General features: G+C 45.0%; 1 protein-coding gene across 1 annotated transcript in view; it reads left to right on the top strand.

Annotated features, from left to right (window-relative positions):
* The window catches only part of LOC147028504 (uncharacterized), a 67,582-nt gene extending 46,362 nt beyond the window's left edge, over positions 1 to 21,220 (top strand). Inside the window, exon 4 of the mRNA XM_085878950.1 lies at positions 10,526 to 21,220. Within this exon, the coding sequence (XP_085735076.1) occupies positions 10,526 to 11,050 (525 nt within the window). The 3' untranslated portion in view covers positions 11,051 to 21,220. The remainder of the gene's footprint in view (positions 1 to 10,525) is intronic.
* Positions 21,221 to 23,693: the final 2,473 nt, after the last annotated feature.

The following is a 23,693-nucleotide window of genomic DNA, read 5'->3' as shown; positions in this document are numbered from 1 at the left end:
TGCAGGATGGGTCAAGTGCACTAAAACCTTGCAGGTTGGGTCAAGTGCATTAAAACCTTGCAGGATGGGTCAAGTGCACCAAAAGCTTACAGGTTGAGGAAAAGTGCACCAAAAGCTTATAGGTTGAGTCAAAGTGCAACAAAACCTTACAGGTTGGGTCAAAGTGCACCAAAACCTCACAGGTTGGGTCAAGGTGCACGAAAACCTTCCAGGTTGGGTCAAAGTGCACTAAAACCTGACACCTTACTGGTTGGGTCAAGTGCACTAAAACCTTTCAGGTTGGGTCAAAGTGCACTAAAACCTTACAGGTTGGGTGAAAGTGCAGTAAAACCTTACAGGTTGGGTGAAAATGCACTAAAACCATGCAGGATGGGTCAAGTGCACGAAAACCTTGCAGGTTGGGTCAAGTGCACAAAAACCTTGCAGGATGGGTCAAGTGCACCAAAAGCTTACAGGTTGAGTAAAAGTGCAGCAAAAGCTTACAGGTTGAGTAAAAGTGCAACAAAACCTCACAGGTTGGGTCAAGGTGCACGAAAACCTTCCAGGTTGGGTCAAAGTGCACTAAAACCTGACACCTTACAGGTTGGGTCAAGTGCACTAAAACCTTTCAGGTTGGGTCAAAGTGCACTAAAACCTTACAGGTTGGGTCAAAGTGCAACAAAACCTCACAGGTTGGGTCAAAGTGCACCAAAACCTTACAGGTTGGGTCAAAGTGCACCAAAACCTTACAGGTTGGGTCAAAGTGCACCAAAACCTTACAGGTTGGGTCAAAGTGCACTAAAACCTGAAAGGTTGGATCAAGTGCACCAAAACCTTACAGGTTGGGTCAAAGTGCACCAAAACCTTACAGGTTGGGTCAAAGTGCCCCGGAACCTTACAGGTTGGGTCAAAGTGCACTAAAACATTGCAGGTTGAGTCAAAGTGCACCAAAACCTTACAGGTTAGGTCAAAGTGCACTAACACCTAACAGGTTGGGTCAAAGTGCACTAAAACCTTGCAGGTTGAGGAAAAGTGCACCAAAAGCTGACATGTTTGGTCAAAGTGCACTAAAACCTGAAAGGTTGGATCAAGTGTACCAAAACCTTACAGGTTGGGTCAAAGTGCACCAAAACCTTACAGGTTGGGTCAAAGTGCACCAAAACCTTACAGGTTCGGTCAAAGTGCACCAAAACCTTTCAGGTTGGGTCAAAGTGCCCCAGAACCTTACAGGTTGGGTCAAAGTGCACCAAAACCTTGCAGGTTGGATCAAGTGCACCAAATCCTTACAGGTTGAGTAAAAGTGCACCAAAACCTCACAGGTTGAGTAAAAGCGTAACAAAACCTCGCAGGTTGAGTCAAAGTACACCAAAACCTTACAGGTTGGGTCAAAGTGCACCAAAACCTTACAGGTTGGGTCAAAGTGCACCAAAACCTTACAGGTTGGGTCAAAGTGCACTAAAACCTTACAGGTTGGGTCAAAGTGCACTAAAACCTTTCAGGTTGGGTCAAAGTGCCCCAGAACCTTACAGGTTGGGTCAAAGTGCCCCGGAACCTTACAGGTTGGGTCAAAGTGCACTAAAACCTGACATGTTGGGTCAAAGTGCACTAAAACGTTACAGGTTGGCTCAAAGTGCACCAAAACTTTACAGGTTGGGTCAAAGTGCCCCGGAACCTTACAGGTTGGATCAAAGTGCACCAAAACCTTACAGGTTGGGTCAAAGTGCACTAAAACCTGAAAGGTTGGATCAAGTGCACCAAAACCTTACAGGTTGGGTCAAAGTGCACCAAAACCTTACAGGTTGGGTCAAAGTGCACTAAAACCTAACAGGTTGGGTCAAAGTGCAACAAAACCTCACAGGTTGGGTCAAAGTGCACCAAAACCTTACAGGTTGGGTCAAAGTGCCCCGGAACCTTACAGGTTGGGTCAAAGTTCACTAAAACCTAACAGGTTGGGTCAAAGTGCAACAAAACCTCACAGGTTGGGTCAAAGTGCACCAAAACCTTACAGGTTGGGTCAAAGTGCACCAAAACCTTACAGGTTGGGTCAAAGTGCACCAAAACCTTACAGGTTGGGTCAAAGTGCACTAAAACCTGAAAGGTTGGATCAAGTGCACCAAAACCTTACAGGTTGGGTCAAAGTGCACCAAAACCTTACAGGTTGGGTCAAAGTGCACTCAAACCTAACAGGTTGGGTCAAAGTGCAACAAAACATCACAGGTTGGGTCAAAGTGCACCAAAACCTTACAGGTTGGGTCAAAGTGCCCCGGAACCTTACAGGTTGGGTCAAAGTGCACTAAAACATTGCAGGTTGAGTCAAAGTGCACCAAAACCTTACAGGTTAGGTCAAAGTGCACTAACACCTAACAGGTTGGGTCAAAGTGCACTAAAACCTTGCAGGTTGAGTAAAAGTGCACCAAAAGCTGACATGTTTGGTCAAAGTGCACTAAAACCTGAAAGGTTGGATCAAGTGTACCAAAACCTTACAGGTTGGGTCAAAGTGCACCAAAATCTTACAGGTTGGGTCAAAGTGCACCAAAACCTTACAGGTTCGGTCAAAGTGCACCAAAACCTTTCAGGTTGGGTCAAAGTGCCCCAGAACCTTACAGGTTGGGTCAAAGTGCACCAAAACCTTGCAGGTTGGATCAAGTGCACCAAATCCTTACAGGTTGAGTAAAAGTGCACCAAAACCTCACAGGTTGGGTCAAAGTGCACCAAAACCTTACAGGTTGGGTAAAAGTGCACTAAAACCTTGCAGGATAGGTCAAGTGCACTGAAACCTCGCAGGTTGGGTCAAGTGCACGAAAACCTTACAGGTTGGGTCAAGTGCACAAAAACCTTGCAGGATGGGTCAAGTGCACTAAAACCTTGCAGGTTGGGTCAAGTGCATTAAAACCTTGCAGGATGGGTCAAGTGCACCAAAAGCTTACAGGTTGAGGAAAAGTGCACCAAAAGCTTATAGGTTGAGTCAAAGTGCAACAAAACCTTTCAGGTTGGGTCAAAGTGCACTAAAACCTCACAGGTTGGGTCAAGGTGCACGAAAACCTTCCAGGTTGGGTCAAAGTGCACTAAAACCTGACACCTTACAGGTTGGAAGTGCACTACAACCTCACAGGTTGGGTCAAAGTGCACTAAAACCTGACAGGTTGGGTGAAAGTGCAGTAAAACCTTACAGGTTGGGTGAAAAATGCACTAAAACCATGCAGGATGGGTCAAGTGCACGAAAACCTTGCAGGTTGGGTCAAGTGCACAAAAACCTTGCAGGATGGGTCAAGTGCACCAAAAGCTTACAGGTTGAGTAAAAGTGCAGCAAAAGCTTACAGGTTGAGTAAAAGTGCAACAAAACCTCACAGGTTGGGTCAAGGTGCACGAAAACCTTCCAGGTTGGGTCAAAGTGCACTAAAACCTGACACCTTCCAGGTTGGGTCAAGTGCACTAAAACCTTTCAGGTTGGGTCAAAGTGCACTAAAACCTTACAGGTTGGGTCAAAGTGCACTAAAACCTGACAGGTTGGGTCAAAGTGCACTAAAACGTTACTGGTTGGGTCAAAGTGCACCAAAATCTTCCAGGCTGGGTCAAAGTGCACCAAAACCTCAGAGGTTGGGTCAAAGTGCACCAAAACCTTAGAGTTTGGGTCAAAGTGCACCAAAACCTCGCAGGTTGGGTCAAAGTGCACTAAAACCTAACAGGTTGTGTCAAAGTGCAACAAAACCTCACAGGTTGGGTCAAAGTGCCCCAGAACCTAACAGGTTGGGTCCAAGTGCCCCAGAACCTAAGAGGTTGGGTCAAAGTGCCCCAGCACCTCACAGGTTGGGTCAAAGTGCCCCAGCACCTCACAGGTTGGGTCAAAGTGCACTGAAACCTTACAGGTTGGGTCAAAGTGCACCAAAACCTTCTAGGTTGAGCCAAAGTGCACCAAAACCTTATCGGTTGGGTCAAGTGCACTAAAACCTTCCAGGCTGGGTCAAAGTGCACCAAAACCTCACAGGCTGGGTCAAAGTGCACCAAAACCTCACAGGTTGGGTCAAAGTGCACTAAAACCTTGCAGGTTGAGTAAAAGTGCACCAAAAGCTGACATGTTTGGTCAAAGTGCACTAAAACCTGAAAGGTTGGATCAAGTGTACCAAAACCTTACAGGTTGGGTCAAAGTGCACCAAAACCTTACAGGTTGGGTCAAAGTGCACCAAAACCTTACAGGTTGGGTCAAAGTGCACTAAAACCTTACAGGTTGGGTCAAAGTGCCCCAGAACCTTCCAGGTTGGGTCAAAGTGCACCAAAACCTTGCAGGTTGGAGCAAGTGCACCAAATCCTTACAGGTTGAGTAAAAGTGCACCAAAACCTGACAGGTTGAGTAAAAGTGCACCAAAACCTCACAGGTTGGGTCAAAGTGCACCAAAACCTTGCAGGTTGGGTGAAAGTGCACTAAAACCTTGCAGGATGGGTCAAGTGCACTGAAACCTCGCAGGTTGGGTCAAGTGCACGAAAACCTTACAGGTTGGGTCAAGTGCACAAAAACCTTGCAGGATGGGTCAAAGTGCACTAAAACCTTACAGGTTGGGTCAAAGTGCACTAAAACGTTACAGGTTGGGTCAAAGTGTACTAAAATCTTACAGGTTGGGTCAAAGTGCCCTGGAACCTTGCAGGTTGGATCAAAGTGCACCAAAACCTTACAGGTTGGGCCAAAGTGCACCAAATCCTTACAGGTTGGGTGAAAATGCACTAAAACCATGCAGGATGGGTCAAGTGCACGAAAACCTTACATGTTGGGTCAAGTGCACTAAAACCTTTCAGGTTGGGTCAAAGTGCACTAAAACCTTACAGGTTGGGTCAAAGTGCACTAAAACGTTTCAGGTTGGGTCAAAGTGCACCAAAACCTTCCAGGCTGGGTCAAAGTGCACCAAAACCTCAGAGGTTGGGTCAAAGTGCACCAAAACCTTTCAGGTTGGGTCAAAGTGCACTAAAACCTAACAGGTTGTGTCAAAGTGCAACAAAACCTCACAGGTTGGGTCAAAGTGCACCAAAACCTTACAGGTTGGGTCAAAGTGCACCAAAACCTTGCAGGTTGGGTCAAAGTGCACCAAAACCTTATATAGGTTGGGTCAAAGTGCACTAAAACCTTTCAGGTTGGGTCAAAGTGCAGTAAAACCTGACAGGTTGGGTCAAAGTGCACCAAAACCTGACAGGTTGGGTCAAAGTGCACCAAAACCTGACAGGTTGGGTCAAAGTGCACCAAAACCTGACAGGTTGGGTCAAAGTGCACCAAAACCCTTCAGGTTGAGTCAAAGTGCACCAAAACCTTTCAGGTTGGGTCAAAGTGCACTAAAACCTTACAGGTTGGGTCAAAGTGCACTAAAACCTTATAGGTTGGGTAAAAGTGCACCAAAACCTTACAGGTTGAGTCAAAGTGCACCAAACCTTTCAGGTTGAGTCAAAGTGCACCAAAACCTTACAGGTTGGGTTAAAGTGCCCCAGAACCTAACAGGTTGGGTCAAAGTGCACTAAAACCTTGCAGGTTGGGTCAATTGCACTGAAACCGAACAGGTTGGGTCCCGTGCACAAAAACCTTACAGTTTGGGTCAAAGTGCACCAAAACCTTACAGGTTGGGTCAAAGTCCACCAAAACCTTTCAGGTTTGGTCAACGTGCACTAAAACCTTACAGCTTGAGGAAAAGTGCAACAAAATCATACAGGTTGAATAAAAGTGCACTAACACCTAACAGGTTGGGTCAAAGTGCACTAAAACCTTGCAGGTTGAGTAAAAGTGCACCAAAAGCTGACATGTTTGGTCAAAGTGCACTGAAACCTGAAAGGTTGGATCAAGTGCACTAAAACCTTCCAGGTTGGGTCAAAGTGCACTAAAACCTTCCAGGTTGGGTCAAGTGCACTAAAACCTTCCAGGCTGGGTCAAAGTGCACCAAAACCTTCCAGGCTGGGTCAAAGTGCACCAAAACCTCACAGGCTGGGTCAAAGTGCACCAAAACCTCACAGGTTGGGTCAAAGTGCCCCAGAAGCGAACAGGTTGGGTCAAAGTGCACGAAAACCTAGCAGGTTGGGTCAAGTGCACTCAAACCTAACAGGTTGAGTCAAAGTGCACCAAAACCTTAAAGGCTGAGTCAAAGTGCACCAAAACCTTAAAGGCTGAGTCAAAGTGCACCAAAACCTGAAAGATTGGGTCAAAGTGCACCAAAACCTTTCAGGTTGGGTCAAAGTGCATTAAAACCTGACAGGTTGAGTAAAAATGGACCAAAAGTTTTCAGGTTTGGTCAAAGTGCACGAAAACCTTACAGGTTGGGGCAAAGTGTACCAAAACCTTTCAGGTTGGGTCAAAGTGTACCAAAACCTTACAGGTTGGGTCAAAGTGTACGAAAACCTGACAGGTTGAGTAAAAGTGGACCAAAAGCTTCCAGGTTTGGTCAAAGTGCACGAAAACCTTACAGGTTGGGTCAAAGTGTACGAAAACCTTACAGGTTGGGTCAAAGTGTTCCAAAACCTTACAGGTTGTGTCAAAGTGCAACAAAACCTTACAGGTTGGGTCAAAGTGAACCAAAACCTTTCAGGTTGGGTCAAAGTGCACTAAAACCTGACAGATTGAGTAAAAGTGCACCAAAACCTTTTAGGTTGGGTCAAAATACACCAAATCCTTTCAGGTTGAGTAAAAGTGCACCAAAACCTTATAGGTTTGGTCAAAGTGCACTAAAACCTTCCAGGTTTGGTCAAAGTGCACTTAAACCTTACAGGTTTGGTCAAAGTGCACTAAAACCTCAGAGGTTGGGTCAAAGTGCACCAAAACCTTACAGGTTGGGTCAAAGTGCACCAAAACCTTTCAGGTTGGGTCAAAGTGTACCAAACCTTACAGGTTGGGTCAAAGTGCACGAAAACCTTACAGGTTGGATCAATGTGCACCAAAACTATACAGGTTGGGTCAAAGTGCACGAAAACCTTACAGGTTGTGTCAAAGTGCACCAAAACCTTACAGGTTGGGTCAAAGTGCACTAAAACCTGACAGGTTGGGTCAAAGTGCACCAAAACCTGACAGGTTTGGTCAAAGTGCACCAAAACCTTACAGGTTGGGTCAAAGTGCACCAAAACCTAACAGATTGTGTAAAAGTGCACTAAAACCTTACAGGTTGGGTCAAGTGCGCTGAAACCTTTCAGGTTGGGTCAAAGTGCACCAAAAGTTTTCAGGTTTGGTCAAAGTGCACCAAAACCTTACAGGTTTGGTCAAAGTGCACGAAAACCGAAGAGGGTGGATCAAGTGCACGAAAACCTTGCAGGTTGGGTCAAGTGCACCAAAACCTAACAGGTTGAGTAAAAGTGCACCAAAACCTCACAGGTTCAGTAAAAGCGTAACAAAACCTCGCAGGTTGAGTCAAAGTGCACCAAAACCTTACAGGTTGGGTCAAAGTGCACCAAAACCTAACAGGTTGAGTAAAAGTGCACCAAAACCTCACAGGTTCAGTAAAAGCGTAACAAAACCTCGCAGGTTGAGTCAAAGTGCACCAAAACCTTACAGGTTGGGTCAAAGTGCACCAAAACCTTACAGGTTGGGTCAAAGTGCACTAAAACCTTACAGGTTGGGTCAAAGTGCACTAAAACCTTACAGGTTGGGTCAAAGTGCCCCAGAACCTTACAGGTTGGGTCAAAGTGCACCAAAACCTTGCAGGTTCGATCAAGTGCACCAAATCCTTACAGGTTGAGTAAAAGTGCACCAAAACCTGACAGATTGAGTAAAAGTGCACCAAAACCTCAGAGGTTGGGTCAAAGTGCACCAAAACCTTACAGGTTGGGTGAAAGTGCACTAAAACCTCACAGGTTGGGTGAAAGTGCACTAAAACCTCACAGGTTGGGTCAAGGTGCACTAAAACCTTACAGGTTGGGTCAAAGTGCACTAAAACCTTACAGGTTGGGTCAAAGTGCAGTAAAACCTGACAGGTTGGGTCAAAGTGCACTAAAACGTTACAGATTGGCTCAAAGTGCACCAAAACCTTACAGGTTGGGTCAAAGTGCACAAAAACCTTGCAGGATGGGTCAAGTGCACTAAAACCTTGCAGGTTGGGTCAAGTGCACTAAAACCTTGCAGGATGGGTCAAGTGCACCAAAAGCTTACAGGTTGAGTAAAAGTGCAACAAAAGCTTTCAGGTTGGGTCAAGTGCACTAAAACCTTGCAGGATGGGTCAAGTGCACTAAAACCTTACAGGTTGAGTAAAAGTGCACCAAAACCTTACAGGTTGGGTCAAGTGCGCTGAAACCTTTCAGGTTGGGTCAAAGTGCACCAAAAGCTTTCAGGTTTGGTCAAAGTGCACCAAAACCTTACAGGTTTGGTCAAAGTGCACGAAAACCGAAGAGGGTGGATCAAGTGCACGAAAACCTTGCAGGTTGGGTCAAGTGCACCAAAACCTAACAGGTTGAGTAAAAGTGCACCAAAACCTCACAGGTTGAGTAAAAGCGTAACAAAACCTCGCAGGTTGAGTCAAAGTGCACCAAAACCTTACAGGTTGGGTCAAAGTGCACCAAAACCTTACAGGTTGGGTCAAAGTGCACCAAAACATTACAGGTTGGGTCAAAGTGCACTAAAACCTTACAGGTTGGGTCAAAGTGCACTAAAACATTACAGGTTGGGTCAAAGTGCCCCAGAACCTTACAGGTTGGGTCAAAGTGCACCAAAACCTTGCAGGTTCGATCAAGTGCACCAAATCCTTACAGGTTGAGTAAAAGTGCACCAAAACCTGACAGATTGAGTAAAAGTGCACCAAAACCTCAGAGGTTGGGTCAAAGTGCACCAAAACCTTACAGGTTGGGTGAAAGTGCACTAAAACCTCACAGGTTGGGTCAAGGTGCACTAAAACCTTACAGGTTGGGTCAAAGTGCACTAAAACCTTACAGGTTGGGTCAAAGTGCAGTAAAACCTGACAGGTTGGGTCAAAGTGCACTAAAACGTTACAGGTTGGCTCAAAGTGCACCAAAACCTTACAGGTTGGGTCAAAGTGCACAAAAACCTTGCAGGATGGGTCAAGTGCACTAAAACCTTGCAGGTTGGGTCAATTGCACTAAAACCTTGCAGGATGGGTCAAGTGCACCAAAAGCTTACAGGTTGAGTAAAAGTGCAACAAAACCTTTCAGGTTGGGTCAAGTGCACTAAAACCTTGCAGGATGGGTCAAGTGCACCAAAAGCTTACAGGTTGAGTAAAAGTGCAACAAAACCTTTCAGGTTGGGTCAAAGTGCACTACAACCTCACAGGTTGGGTCAAGGTGCACTAAAACCTTACAGGTTGGGTCAAAGTGCACTAAAACCTTACAGGTTGGGTCAAAGTCCAGTAAGACCTGACAGGTTGGGTCAAAGTGCACTAAAACGTTACAGGTTGGCTCAAAGTGCACCAAAACCTTACAGCTTGGGTCAAAGTGCACTAAAATCTTTCAGGTTGGGTCAAAGTGCCCCGGAACCTTACAGTTCAATGCTCAAAGTGCACAGGCTCAAAGTTGGGTTGGGTTGGTTGGTTGGGTCAAAGTGCACCAAAACTTTACAGGTTGGGTCAAAGTGCACCAAAACCTTACAGGTTGGGTCAAAGTGCCCCAGAACCTTACAGGTTGGGTCAAAGTGCACCAAAACCTTGCAGGTTGGATCAAGTGCACCAAATCCTTACAGGTTGAGTAAAAGTGCACCAAAACCTGACAGGTTGAGTCAAAGTGCACCAAATCCTTACAGGTTGAGTAAAAGTGCACCAAAACCTGACAGGTTGAGTCAAAGTGCACCAAAACCTTACAGGTTGGGTCAAAGTGCACCAAAACCTTACAGGTTGGGTCAAAGTGCACCAAAACCTCACAGGTTGGGTCAAAGTGCACCAAAACCTTACAGGTTGGGTCAAAGTGCACCAAAACCTTACAGGTTGGGTCAAAGTGCACCAAAACCTTACAGGTTGGGTCAAAGTGCACCAAAACCTTACAGGTTGGGTCAAAGTGCACCAAAACCTTACAGGTTGGGTCAAAGTGCACTAAAACCTTACAGGTTGGGTCAAAGTGCACCAAAACCTTACAGGTTGGGTCAAAGTGCACTAAAACCTTACAGGTTGGGTCAAAGTGCACCAAAACCTTACAGGTTGGGTCAAAGTGCACCAAAACCTTACAGGTTGGGTCAAAGTGCACCAAAACCTTACAGGTTGGGTCAAAGTGCACCAAAACCTTACAGGTTGGGTCAAAGTGCACCAAAACCTTACAGGTTGGGTCAAAGTGCACCAAAACCTTACAGGTTGGGTCACAGTGCACCAAAACCTTACAGGTTGGGTCAAAGTGCACCAAAACCTTACAGGTTGGGTCAAAGTGCACCAAAACCTCACAGGTTGGGTCAAATTTCACCAAAACCTTCCAGGTTGGGTCAAAATGCACCAAAGGCTTATGGGTTGGCTCAAACTGATCTCTGTTACTTTGGCTGCCTGAGTTCTGTTTTGGAATGTGTGAATGCTCACCAAATGATATCTCCTGATAAATTAATTCTGATTGTTTCCTGTTTCTTTAATTGCTGGAATTGTTGAATGTACTTTCTTCCCCCCTGCAGGACATGCTGCAGAAGGAAAAACAAGAACAGGAAGAGAAACTTGCAATGGAAGGAAGCACTGCAACGGTGGAGCACGACCAGGAGAGCAGCAGAAAAGTAGCACCAAATGAGTTGCCAACCAATGGGCTGAAATCAGACCTCGATAACTCAGCTAAATGTGCGACGCATCAACCTGCTGAGGAAGAAACAGCCGTAGAAAATGAGATGTTCAGTGAAGGCAACGAGTGCGAAGCACAAGTGAAGAATGCGAAACCAGACGACACATTTTCCCCCACTCCAGCAGAGAGTGACAACCATGGCCTTTCAAAGGAAATGGGATGCGTGCTTCAAAATGTAGAGCCTGCAGTGGATGCCTCGATATCTGTGGGCTCGATCAATAATCCTTCGGAACAATGCGAGAGCGTTCTGGCAAGCTCGGGCTTGAAGGTCGAGCCAAGTTCTAGGTCTTCGGCTTTGTCAGAGCAGCAGGCAACGCAGAAACAATGCAACTCCACAATTAATGAAGTTTCAGGGCAAGCCTGCTAGTGCTGGGTGAGCAAAGGGCCGAATCAATGCCACATCTCATTCTTCCTCCTCCATCAACCATTCAACAGGCTTCCGATAGACATAATCATGTCCTCGTCGTTCCCAAACCAACAGGTCACCGTCGACGATGTGTTTTTATTCGATCTCCCTCTTCCATTGCCTTCGATCGATCCTTTTTTTTTTTTTTTTCTTTGTCAACAAGCACTTCAAGGCCCACAACCTTGCACACATTGTGGAGGTGAAGTGCATCGATGCTTTACTCATTATCCGTTTTTCGAATGTCGTTTTTGTAAAGAGTGCCTGTACCGTGGTGTGGGGATTGCTAGATTAGTGTGTTGTGATTGGTTGTGGTTGTTCAAATAATTTCTTCACCATTCTCTTTCACAACGTGCGAAAACATCCGTCATGGCAGAGTGTAAACCACGACATTCCAAGGTTATCCCGAGCGGATACCTTAAGATAAAGCAATCATATTTTGTATGTAAATTTGTATTTTTTTCCTCTTCCAATTGAATGGCGATTATTTAAAGCCTGCCAGTACATGACGTTTGCCAATTGCAGGCAAGAAAGATAAAGCTAGATATCGATTGGTCAGACTGCATTTGAAGGTTTGTTAAATAATTAGACTTTTGATAAACATAATTGGTGCCATTTGCTCCAAGAATAAGGTGCGCATCTCTGTGCACTTGTGTGTTACATTTGAACTCCAACATGAGCATTCCCGGAATCGAACCAGGAACCAGATTAAGGGTGAACCTTGTGGGAATGCTCACAGTGCAAGTCAAGTTTTTAGTTCTCATCGATCGGAGATCAAAACAATCTGCAGTTACACATCCAGTGATGGAGTAGTTATAACAGCCTGGCGCTTGAGCTTTCCTAAAACTTATGATAAGTTCAACATGGTTCATTCCACAGACCAGCAGCCGTGTACGAAAATGTTAAGGCAAGACCTTTAAATATGTGTCCAATAACAAGATCCTCATGACTGAGCATTTCTTTAATTGGGGTGGTATCATTATACCCTTGTGTGTGCAGTAATTCATGAAAATAAATAATTGGACTATTTCTATGGAGAAAAATTAAACCTTTTAACATTGCTTTAAACCACCAGTCAAAACAGAGGTAATTAGAACGGCACTCGGTAGAGCGCTACTTCGGCCAGGCTGAATTGTTTACGTTTTGTGCCCCACCGATAGGCCTGACCTGAATCTGGAACCGAACCAAAATCTAATCCGCTTGTTCTTGTCATCCACCCAGTTTTGTCACAGTTCGTCCACAACTTTGAGATTATCGTGCTACAAGTATATCGTTTTTGGCCCGATCTATTAATGGTGACAAATCACTTAAAACATTAAAAAAAAAAAAAAAAAAACTTCTCGTATCCGGATCCGGAACTTCACCAAAAATCTAATTATTTTGAAATATCCTAGTCACAGACAGACAGAGACAGGAGTGAAAACAAATAGTCATTTAGTCTGGCATTTGTCGGTCAGTTACCACGGATAATTACAACTAATCATTTTGACAATTTTTTCTTTTCTGCCCCAATGTCACTGAAGATGCATTTCTTCTTATTATTCTTCTTCTTCTTCTTGCGTATGGCAGCTATCATTTTGTTGGGGTATGACTATGCCGCTGATGCTGCACCCTTCTACCAGTACACTGATACTCATTTCACCGACCTCGGAAGGATGACAGGCTTAGTCAACCCCACCTGGTGTTAATTCAGTGGAAAACGGTGCTCAAACTCAGGACACTAAGATCCCAAGCCAGCCACCTGAACCACGAAGCCAACACCAGGCTTTTATTTATTTGTTTAATTTATAGAACCACAGCAAATTGTTGTTATTGTCAAGACGAATACACAGTGTGAATATTAGTGTGCTATACAGCGGGTGATAGACAGGATCACAATCAATTACACCATAAACCATACTGAAAGATTACACCATGGACCGGACTGAAAGAACTTGCTTATCACCTAACTTTCCTCTGAAGTGCAGGGCCTCAAGTCTCGCTGTGCTCCTGTGCTGCGAAGAACCCCGCAAGGGAGCTGCGACATCCAACTGCCCATTCATTACATTGCAAATTAAATGAACAGGTGCATTATTACTGCAATACACAAGGTCACGTACAAAATGGCCCAGCTTTATGGGCACAGGTTTTGATGGCTCGATTTGAATAGCCACCCAAACATTGCCATCAATAATAGTTTGAGCTTTGCTGTTGAGGATCAGGAATGTTCAATGCTAAAGGCAGGTCAGGTATGGGAGCATGCGCCAGAGCAGCACGTCGCTGTGTCTACTTTCCGCCAGTACTCCAGGCGCCTCTGTCTGGCAACCCCCAGACAGATGCCTGGCCCATCCCCATCTCCTTGAGATGCTGATCAACCTGCTGCAACCACGAGGTACATGGTCGGCCCATTGGTGGCCTCCACTCACGAGGCTCCCTCGCTGAGAGAATCTGGTAAGCAGGATCAGTATCAGGAAAATGAGCGACCTGTCCATACAGCCGCAGGTGATGCTCACGGACTATGCAGGTCACAACTCTCATTTGAGTCTCTCTCAGCAACTGCTCGTTGGACACAAAGTCCAACGAGTGATAGCCAACGTTTCTCCAAAGAGACCTGGTACCAAAGGAATCAAGTCTCCATCTCAGATCCCTGGTCAGAGTCCAAGTCTCACATCTGTAGAGCAAGACTGGAAGTACCAAGGACCTGAAGACTCAGACTTTTGTCCTCCCGCACAGGTACTGACAGCGCCACACTCCATGATCCAGCAGTGAATTCATGACTCCCCAAGCCCAACCCAGACGTCTATTGACCTCTGGCTCACAGCCAGCAGAGACATGAACATCACTGCCAAGGTAAGTGAATCTCTCAGTCACCTCAACATCCTCACCACAAACAGGTACAGACTGGACAGCAACATCCAAGATGTCATTGAAAGCCTGGATCTCAGTTTTGACCCAGGAAACCCGCAATCCCAGCAGCTCAGACTCCTCATTCACCACCTCGAGGGCTCCCAAAAGGATATCCAGAGTCTCCGCAAAGATGACTGCATCATCTGCAAAATCAAGGTCAGAGATATTGACATTCACAAACTACGCACCACAGCTTGATCTCTCCGACATCCTCCCCAGAATCCAATTCATAAAAGTGCTGAAAAGTGTGCGGGCAAGCACACGCCCCTGACAAACTCCAGTAAAAACTGGAAATAAGTCAGAGATGTTATCACCACATTTCACAGCACTCTCAGTACCAGAGCATAGTTCAGACATCAGATTGATCAGTTTTGGTTGCAACCCCAAGAAGACCAAGAATCCTCCAGAGAGCATCCCGATTCACTGAATCCAATGCTTTACAGGGATCAACATAGGCTGAAAGCAGCCCCTGCCGAAACTCGCATTTGCATTCGGTGAGGACCCGAAGAGCAAGATACGGTCAATCGTTGACCTCTTTGGTGTAAAGCCTGACTGCTCTGAACGCTGGTGCTCAAGCAGATGGTGGTGAACCCTATCAGTAATTATCTGAGCAAAGACCTTGCCCGGCACTGAGAGCAACATCACCTCTCGGTAGTTGTTGCAATCCTGGCGATCACCCTTCCCTTTCCAGAATGGGACAACAAGGTCCCCCTTCCAGTCAGTTAGCATGATGCCTGTGTTCCAGGCAGAGCACAGAACTGCATACAACGACACAAATGCATCATTTCCACCAGCCTTGAGAAGTTCAGCATGGATGCCACAGATCCCAGGAGCTTTACTCCATTTCAACTGGTTCACCACAGCTTTCACAAACAAAAGTGGATCACAGTTGATTAGAGGGTTTGCAATAGGGATTGTAACACCCCTGACATCCAACTCAACATCTGGGGGATCAGCCTGGTACAACCGCTCAAAGTAACCGGCCCAGCGGGCCTTCACTTCGGACTCCTCTGTCAAGAGCCCTCCACCCTCTGCTGAAACTGCGGTACACCGAGGGACAGGCTTTGAGGAATGCAAAGCTCGAATTCCCCTGTAAGCAGTTTGAGAATCACTTGACCACAGACATTGCTCTCCCACCCTCACAGATTACTTGCACATGGGCCTCCTTGTCAACCCTCAGAAAAAAATATTCAGTTTTATGCCTCAACTCCCTGAACAGCTTAGCTCTACCATTCAGCCTGACCATGCGACTCTGGTCAATGGTATCCAGTGTCCCTTGAGAGATAAAATTCTTCTTCGCCCTCCGGTGAATTCCAAGACATCCGCAGGCAACATCAAGGATGGTGGTCTTGAAGGCACTCCACAACTCTTCAGGATCCTCCAAAGCACCCAGACTCCCCAAATCCCCACTGAGCCTGTTCGCAAACTCCTCAGCTACCCTCTCATCCTTGAGCTTGCCAACATCCAGCCTCGGCTGGGATGGTACCATTCTCCCGGATTTAAGCTGTAACTTCAGAGTTGCTGCAACTAACCTGTGGTCGGTATTGAGAAATTAAGCACTCCGGTGGACCCTGCAGTTCTGGATCATCCTCCAGCAACCATCAACGAGCACATGGTCAACCTCCTTTGCCACACCACCAGCGTTGGAATACCAAGTCCATCGATGAGCTTGTGGGCGCTGAAACCATGAACCAGCTACCCTAAGTCCATGATTTCTTGCAGAGTCAAGGAACTTAGTGCTATTCTGGTTCACAGTTCCAGACCCATGGGGTCCAACACACACCTCATAACCATCCCTATCAGTTCCAGTCAATGTATTGAAATCCCCCAAGACGAGAAGAGTATCTTACCTGGGGCACGAATCAACCACAGACTCGAGCGTGGCATAGAATGCATCCTTCACGGTGAGATCACTCGCCTCAGTCGGAGCATATACAGAAACCTGGGAAACGACACGCAAGGAGTGATGAATCCTTCGTCTCATAATACGCTCGTTGACCGGTGTTAACTCAATTATCATTGTAGTCAGCTTATTGGACACAGCTGCAGCAACTCCTTGGGCATGATAACCATCAGAGTGACCAGACCAATCGTAGGTGTAACCACCCGCCATGATCTCGCCACTATTTGGTATCTGAACATCAGAGAGTGCTGCAATGTCCAAACGCTTGAGCTCAGATGATAACAGACAGGTGATCATCCTCTCTTAGGGATAGGACATTCCAGGCACCCACCCGAAGGGACCGCCTCAGGTAAACCCAATGAGACCACAAACACCTCAGCACCACCCCGACACACTCTCCCACAATCTGACCCGGGAATGTTACCCTGTGGTTTTCCTATCATCAAAGAGTGGGGATCCTTAAGAATTTGCCCCAATCCCGTCTTCCGGTGAGCTGCCCGGCGGAGGGCAGCTGCACAGGAAGTACTTCCACGGAATGGGTTTTCAATTTTCTTTCCGGTTTTCTTATGTTTTGCGGAATGAAGGGTTTTACGGTGGCCAGAGTGCAAATCCTGCCACCAACCTCCTCAAAAAAGTTACCCAACTGCAGGGGGACGTCCGCAGACACAGTTGGGTACTAGATATGGATGGCCGTTGGCTCACAAGGAGCTCCTCCGCCCTTTGACATCTTTTGTTTTTAATCCTGCTGGGTGTCCATATCCAAACACCCTCCTCACCAAGAAACTTGGTGGGGGAGACAATTTAGTCGCAGAGAAGCCGACCATCGAACAGGTTAGTACAGGTTTACATGATACCTGTAACAAGTCACAAATCTGATCTGGCCTGACCTGACAATAACAATAAAGGATGACAGATTATAAAGGGACCATTAACCCCATACCACCAATAACTTAATTTTGGTCCGTTTTTAACCAAGATTATCAAATAATTTTATCTACAAAGTACATCATCGAAACTAATTTGATACTGGTGATACATTTCAAGTTGGTAAAAGGTATGAAATGTTGTGGCACATTACAAAACTACAATTTGAATTTAAACGTTCAACATTTTAACACTTTTAACGACGATGTTACGACAGGGTGTATTTTATCAGGAGAGCAGCAGATCACGGATGCTTATTTGATTAAAGGTTTAATTACTTTCATCAATATGCTCAAATCAGGGGACACATCTCCGGTACACCTGTGTACCTCCCTTACACAAACGGCTTTCGTTCGTGTGATTGGCTGCTACAGAACATATCAGAGAACCAAAGGGTTAAATTTTCTAAATGCCAGTGAGGTTCATCAATTATAACAAAATGACCTGACAGGTTGCTTTGCCTTACATAATAAACATCCTGCAGCAAAACAAGCCAAAATGCTGGTGCAAAGAAAATGTTGCTCATCTGGTCTGGAACTGGAGAAATTAGCTCGGTGGTGGCTTCGTTTGGGTTAAAATGTCACATTAGGCAATTGGTGGAGAAGGAAGGGGGGAGGTGGTTAGAGGGAGAGAGAGCGATTGTGTTCCTGGAGGAAACGGGAGAGAAATTGCACACCTGGACGGGAGGGGGAAGCGATTGTGTACCTGGAGTGGAGGGGAGAGCGATTGTGTACCTGGAGTGGAGGGGAGAGTGATTGTGTACCTGGAGGGGAAGGGACAGCGATTGTGTACCTGGAGGGGAGGGAGAGCGTTTGTGTACCTGGAGTGGAGGAGAGAGCGATTGTGTACCTGGAGGGGAAGGGACAGCGATTGTGTACCTGGAGGGGAGGGGAGAGCGTTTGTGTACCTGGAGGGGAGGGGAGAGCGTTTGTGTACCTGGAGTGGAGGATTGGGCGATTGTGTACCTGGAGTGGAGGTGAGAGAGATGTGTACCTGGAGGGGAGGGGAGCGATTGTGTACCCGGAGGGGAAGGGACAGCGATTGTGTACCTGGAGTGGAGGGGAGAGCGATTGTGTACCTGGAGTGGAGGGAGAGAGATTGTGTACCTGGAGTGGAGGGAGAGAGATTGTGTACCTGGAGTGGAGGGGAGAGCGATTGTGTACCTGGAGTGGAGGGGAGAGCGATTGTGTACCTGGAGGGGAAGGGACAGCGATTGTGTACCTGTAGGGGAGGGGAGAGCGTTTGTGTACCTGGAGGGGAGGGGAGAGCGATTGTGTATGTCCTGCCACCAGCATTGCCTCATGGATCAGACGTCAACTCTGGGTTCTTTTTGACGTTTTCCTTTTCCACCTGTGGTGTTTGAACTAATGCTGTATTACCATGACGAGGTTATTTACAAAACATGACAGGATGTACTTTCGTGCACAATTGTACCTACAGTTGGAATTTTAATGTGGATTTGCTTATTTTAAATGTTGAGATATTTTAAATGTTAATGTTTTGGCATTCCAGTGAGAATGGAGAGTATTAAAATGACACTGTGTGCCCTGGGCAATAATTTCAAGTGGAGTGTCATTTACTCAGCTTTATTAAACTGTAATTACAGAAAGGAATGAAAGCTACGACGACTCCATAATGGCAATGTGAGAAAAAAAAAATAGATAATAATATTATACAACACATGCTGAAATAAACAGTGGTTATAATGCAGCTTTTAGGATTAAAAGGCTAATATGACAAGCCTGTTGTATATATGGCTTTCAAAAGGTTCTCAAAACTTGATGCTCGAATTCAAGAAACAACTTTGTGTTATCATCAAATATATACTGTATGATTACAAAGAAAAAAATTATTTCCTAATTATATATGCAAAAAAATTTAAACTTTGCCATTTTTTGGGATTATTGAATTTCATTGGAATAACATTTTGAACGTCCCACACTCACATATGATTATATTACCAACTAGAACAGAACTCAGTGGAGAATATGCCTCTGCCAGGCTGAACAGTTTATGTTTTGTAAACCACTGATTGGCTGGATCTGGATCCAGATCTTCCCCAAAACCTGATAAATTCTTCCTTGTCACACACTCAACCTGTCCACCAAGTTTTGTCCAAATCCGTCCATAACTTTTTGAGATATCGTGCTACATATAATTTTTGGGCCGACCTCTCAATGGTGAAGAATCACTTTAAAAATTCGAGGATCCGGATCCGGATCTTCACCAAAATCGAATCAGTGTCCTGTCCACAAAACTTCATCCGAAAAACAACTTCTGGCCATCTTTGGTAGCAGAGATAACTAGAACGGGCACTCGGTAGAGCGCATACCTTCGCCGCCGCAACTGTTTTCCGGGCACATTTGAAAAACGTCATTTTAAAACGTCCATGACGTCACAACCGTCAGTCCGATTGACGTCAAATTTGGTGTGTAACCTCCTTGAAGGCAGTCCAACAAAATGGAATGATAAAACTGAAAAATTAAAAAGTTGAAAAATGACGTCATATTTTGACGCACTTCCGGGGACAATCGGGGACTACCATTCTGAAAGCTCGTAGTTCACTGAACGTTTTAACGTTGGTTTCATGTCAATAGCTCTATTAGATCTGAAGCTATGCCTACAAGTATATTTTGACCTTGAGTTTGACCTTGACTACAGAGTTAATTGGCAAAACCTGTACATCAATAAACAGATATTTTGGTACTGATCCTAATGCCTGGATTTGGGAGACTTTGCTTTATAAATTATATAGATATTTGAATGTAAATTATCAGGACATTTTAGCCACAATTGAAAAACGTCATGTTCAAACGTCAATGACGTCATAACGGTCAGTCCGATCGAAGTCAAATTTGGTGTGTGACGTCCTTTAGGTAAGTCCTACAAAACGGTATGATCAAAACTGATGAGATTGAAAATTTACGTCATCTTGTGACGTCATTTAGACGCACTTCCGATGACGTTACGTCAAATCCGACACTACATATCCGAAAGGTATCTCGTCATGGAACAATATGGCGGTGGTTGCATGTCGATAGCTGTATTATGAAGGAAGTTATGCTCAAAAGAGTTTTTGACCTTTTCATGACCTTGACCTTTAACCCGATCACTCCCAAAATCTAATCAAATCGGCCTTGGATACTCACGAATCATCCCACCAAATTTCATGCAATTCAGTTTAATACTTTCTGAGTTATGCGAATAACAAACAAACACACATATTCACAAATAAATAAATACACAGCGACCAAAACATAATCTTTCGCAGAATGCGAAGGTCATAATAAAAAAAATATCCCCGTGGGGGACTGATGGTGAGTGATTTCCCCAACAGGCGGGATGAAAATGAGGGATTAGGGGGAGTGGGGTGAAAGGGGGATTTGACACGTATCGCTCAGGTCGTTTTAGAGAAGATGTTTTAGTGAAAATGATGTTGGGGAAGGGGCATGCGGCCCCTTTTCCAGGGAAGACGCCATGAGGAGAACAACTTAAAGTTAGGGCATGGCCCCGATGCCTCATGGCGAGTTTGGTCTGGATAAGTCTGGCGGTTTCTGAGAAGATTTTCAAATGAAATACCAATATTTGGGGCAACTCCCCCTCCCCCCTTAACCCCCTCCAAATGGGTGGATCCGGATGGGGAGCACAACCCCAAGAGACCTTCCTGTCCTGATGCGTCATACCAAATTTGGTCCATAATCGGTTGGGTAGTTTGTGAGAAGAAGACGTTTTAGTCAACTGTTAACAGACAGCCAGACACCAGGAACTACTCGAGTTTATTCCCGAGAAATAACCTAAACAAGCTCGAATAAGCTAAGATCCTCGTCCTCTTAATGATGACGTCATAAAAAGAAATACGACGTCATTGTGATGTATCCGGTTTGCGATAAATTATCTGTACTAATGCCCGGCTTGATTCCCGCAAACAAAATTCAAACAGCTTGCCTAGTTTCGGAGATAATGGTATAGGTGATTTCCATTAGCGGCGATATCATGACGTCAACTTTTTTTCTCGGAAGAATTTCCAAAATCGGAGATGTTTACTGCCTGCGCGTGGGCTTTCTGCATATACATGGCAAGTTTCACAAAGATCCGATGAAAACTCTGGGTTGTGAAACAAAAAAAAAAAATGTCAAAAAATAGGAATGACGTCATAAAAATTGATATGACGTCATAGTGATGTATCATATGCGCGGTAATTCATCTCTCCTAATGCCCTGTTCGATTCCCGCAAACAGAATTCAAAAAGCTTGCCGAGTTTGAGATAATTTTTTAGGCGATTTCCATTAGCGGAGATATTTTGACGTCATAACTTTTTTTCTATGAGGAATTTTCAAAATCAGAGATGGTTACTGTCTGCGCAGGGTATTTTTACATATATACGCCAAGTTTCAGGAAGTTTCGATGAAAACTGTAGGTTGTGAAACAAATGAAACAAAAAAGTCCACAAGAACAACAACGTGAGTAAGACTTTGAGATCCTCCACAAGGATCTAAAAACAATAATGGCACGTACAGTACTTCCCCCCGTTCCAAAGCGTACCACGCACAACAAATCCAGAAGCATTTCTTGACTAAAACGGGTGGACAAGATGCTCAACGGCAGAAATTGTAGGAAATTCTAATTTGTTCAGGATGCCACGATAGCTCACCTCCTCTTTTCAAAGGACACTGTGGGATCTTTAATGTCCACCAACTAATGCTGGCAGATGGGATGCCAGTTTAACACCCATCTGAGGGACTGCACACAGTGAAGAATCACCCTGCCTGTGAAACACTGGGATGACAGTTTATAGCTGGGTCGAGATTCAAACCAACTCAGGTAGATAGCTCAGAGGAGTGTGTGCATACCTCTCGTCTAACATGTCCTATAGGCCCCCATGTAATCATGCCAGATTAACGATTAACAGATGGAAAGGATTTATTTTCAGTGGATAGATTTATTTATTTTTTTAAATACAACAAATCAATGCAAGGAAAGTTTGCTGTTTGGGAAATCTTGTACAAACGGTTGTAAAATTCTTCCATTCCCCCTAAGCCATTCCGCCATCACTTCGTCATATGTTGAAGTCTAGCACTCGAAAGTGATAGTCTTTCTCACCGTGAGAGACGAATCACTGGATCATCACGATGAAGGACCTCTCACAATCCACAAGTTAATATATCGTTGGGAAAGATAAGGTACATAGCTTGAGCTTGACTCAAGGGCAACACGTTTGATTACCGGAGCCATAAATCGGTTATCTACTATACTAAAAAAACAGAATATGTTTGGATGTATGTTTGTTCGTCCTTTATAGGTGGCCGAACCGTTGGATGGAATGAGATGAAACTTGGCATATGTGATCCTTGGGAACGGACATAAGGGGATCAAGGTCAAGGTCAAAGGTCACGGAGTCAAGGTCACCGGATAACGTCAATTTCTCAATTTCATCCGATCGAGACGGGACCAACGCCATTCAACACATAACTGCACCCGCCTATGGGCGGGTACTTTGCTAGTTTTAATCGAAATTTAGCAATCAAATTAAACCAGTCCACCTGTTACTATGTACCAAAAATGTATTGTGCCCACACATATGAAGCAGAGAAGTTGCCCTCATATCCTGATATGGTACACACTGAGGGACAATGCTAGGTTCGAACCAGTTCGGGTTTTTAGCCGTCTGTGTTTAGAGCTGTTCGAGAAAACACAGAGCACCAAAGAAATGTTTTTAAAATGAAAGGACAGTTTGTCCAATACAGAAATAAAGTACAGTACTCACCTGTTTTTCAAACAAATCAAAAGAAACCTTTTTTTTAATCTCCCATCACTACTTGCCGAAATATACCAAACAACTGTCGATCAACATTCATTATCACTACTCTATCGCTGTCTGAACGCATTTAATGTAAAACGAGGTCATGGGTCTGAGTCATGCAGGCGTAAACTACACGCCGGCTCGAGGATTTCAACAGACATTCCAGATAACTGGTCTTGAGCTTGTACATAGTAAATGCATGACTCGAGTACAAGATGGAACATAGGACGTGATCCATTTTATAATCAAGTGGGATGCGCAATATGAATCATTATGGCTTCCCTACTTTGGGTGAGTGCAGCTGATCTTGTCATCTTGCTTCTATGGAAATGGTCGAGTCCAAATATTGTTGAATTTTTGGAAACTCTCGCAAGAGGCCGAGTCCCAGGGTCTGCTTCTCACCCACTGCTGGCAGGTTTGTGAACTTTAAAACTTGTTCCACTCGCCTTTTCTTCCTTTTGTCTATCGATAGCATCACAACCGCCAAACCTCCCAGGCTGCATGTTCTATTCCAGAAACCCACGTGTGGTGCCCTCCACAAGTCTAGGCTGGATTACTCATCTTCATTCCTTCCTCCTATTTTACTCTCATCAACGGAACAGCATTGTATTTGTTATGATCTTCCCTCTAGTTTTTAAAGACGGATGCCCATCGCCACCTCGTGGTTTCATCTACGGTATGCAGTACTCACTCCCGACTTCTACCCTCACTGAACCCCTGAACCCCTTTCTCAATGTGTTTGTACATTCTTTGTCCACCCGTTTCGCTCTGCTCCTCCATTGGTATCAACCTCCTATACCATTGTCAATGAGCCTTACCTTCTGTATTTATTTATTTTTTAATAAAAAGGAACTCAAACCTCAACTTTCCGTGGTGATGGCAGGATCCACTTAAACCCACCCACCCAAATCCTATTTACAGATAATGCCACCTTGGTAATTTAGCAAATATAACATCTAAGAATTAACCTGAAATGCACTCTGTCGGTTGCCATTACTTTCCCAGGAGAGTACGAATTTCAACCTGCCATCGGCAAATTGTAATATTAAAGCTTTGTCTTGAGCAATTCCAAAAAAAGCCTTTGGCTGAACTTT

The sequence above is a fragment of the Eptatretus burgeri genome, chromosome 4, assembly GCF_056783735.1.
Source record: "Eptatretus burgeri isolate ZD-2024b chromosome 4, Ebu_testis_v1, whole genome shotgun sequence".
NCBI classification, from domain to species: Eukaryota; Metazoa; Chordata; class Myxini; order Myxiniformes; family Myxinidae; genus Eptatretus; species Eptatretus burgeri.
The sequence above is the reverse complement of the archived record's forward strand: the minus strand, read 5'-3'. Positions and strand labels throughout refer to the sequence as shown.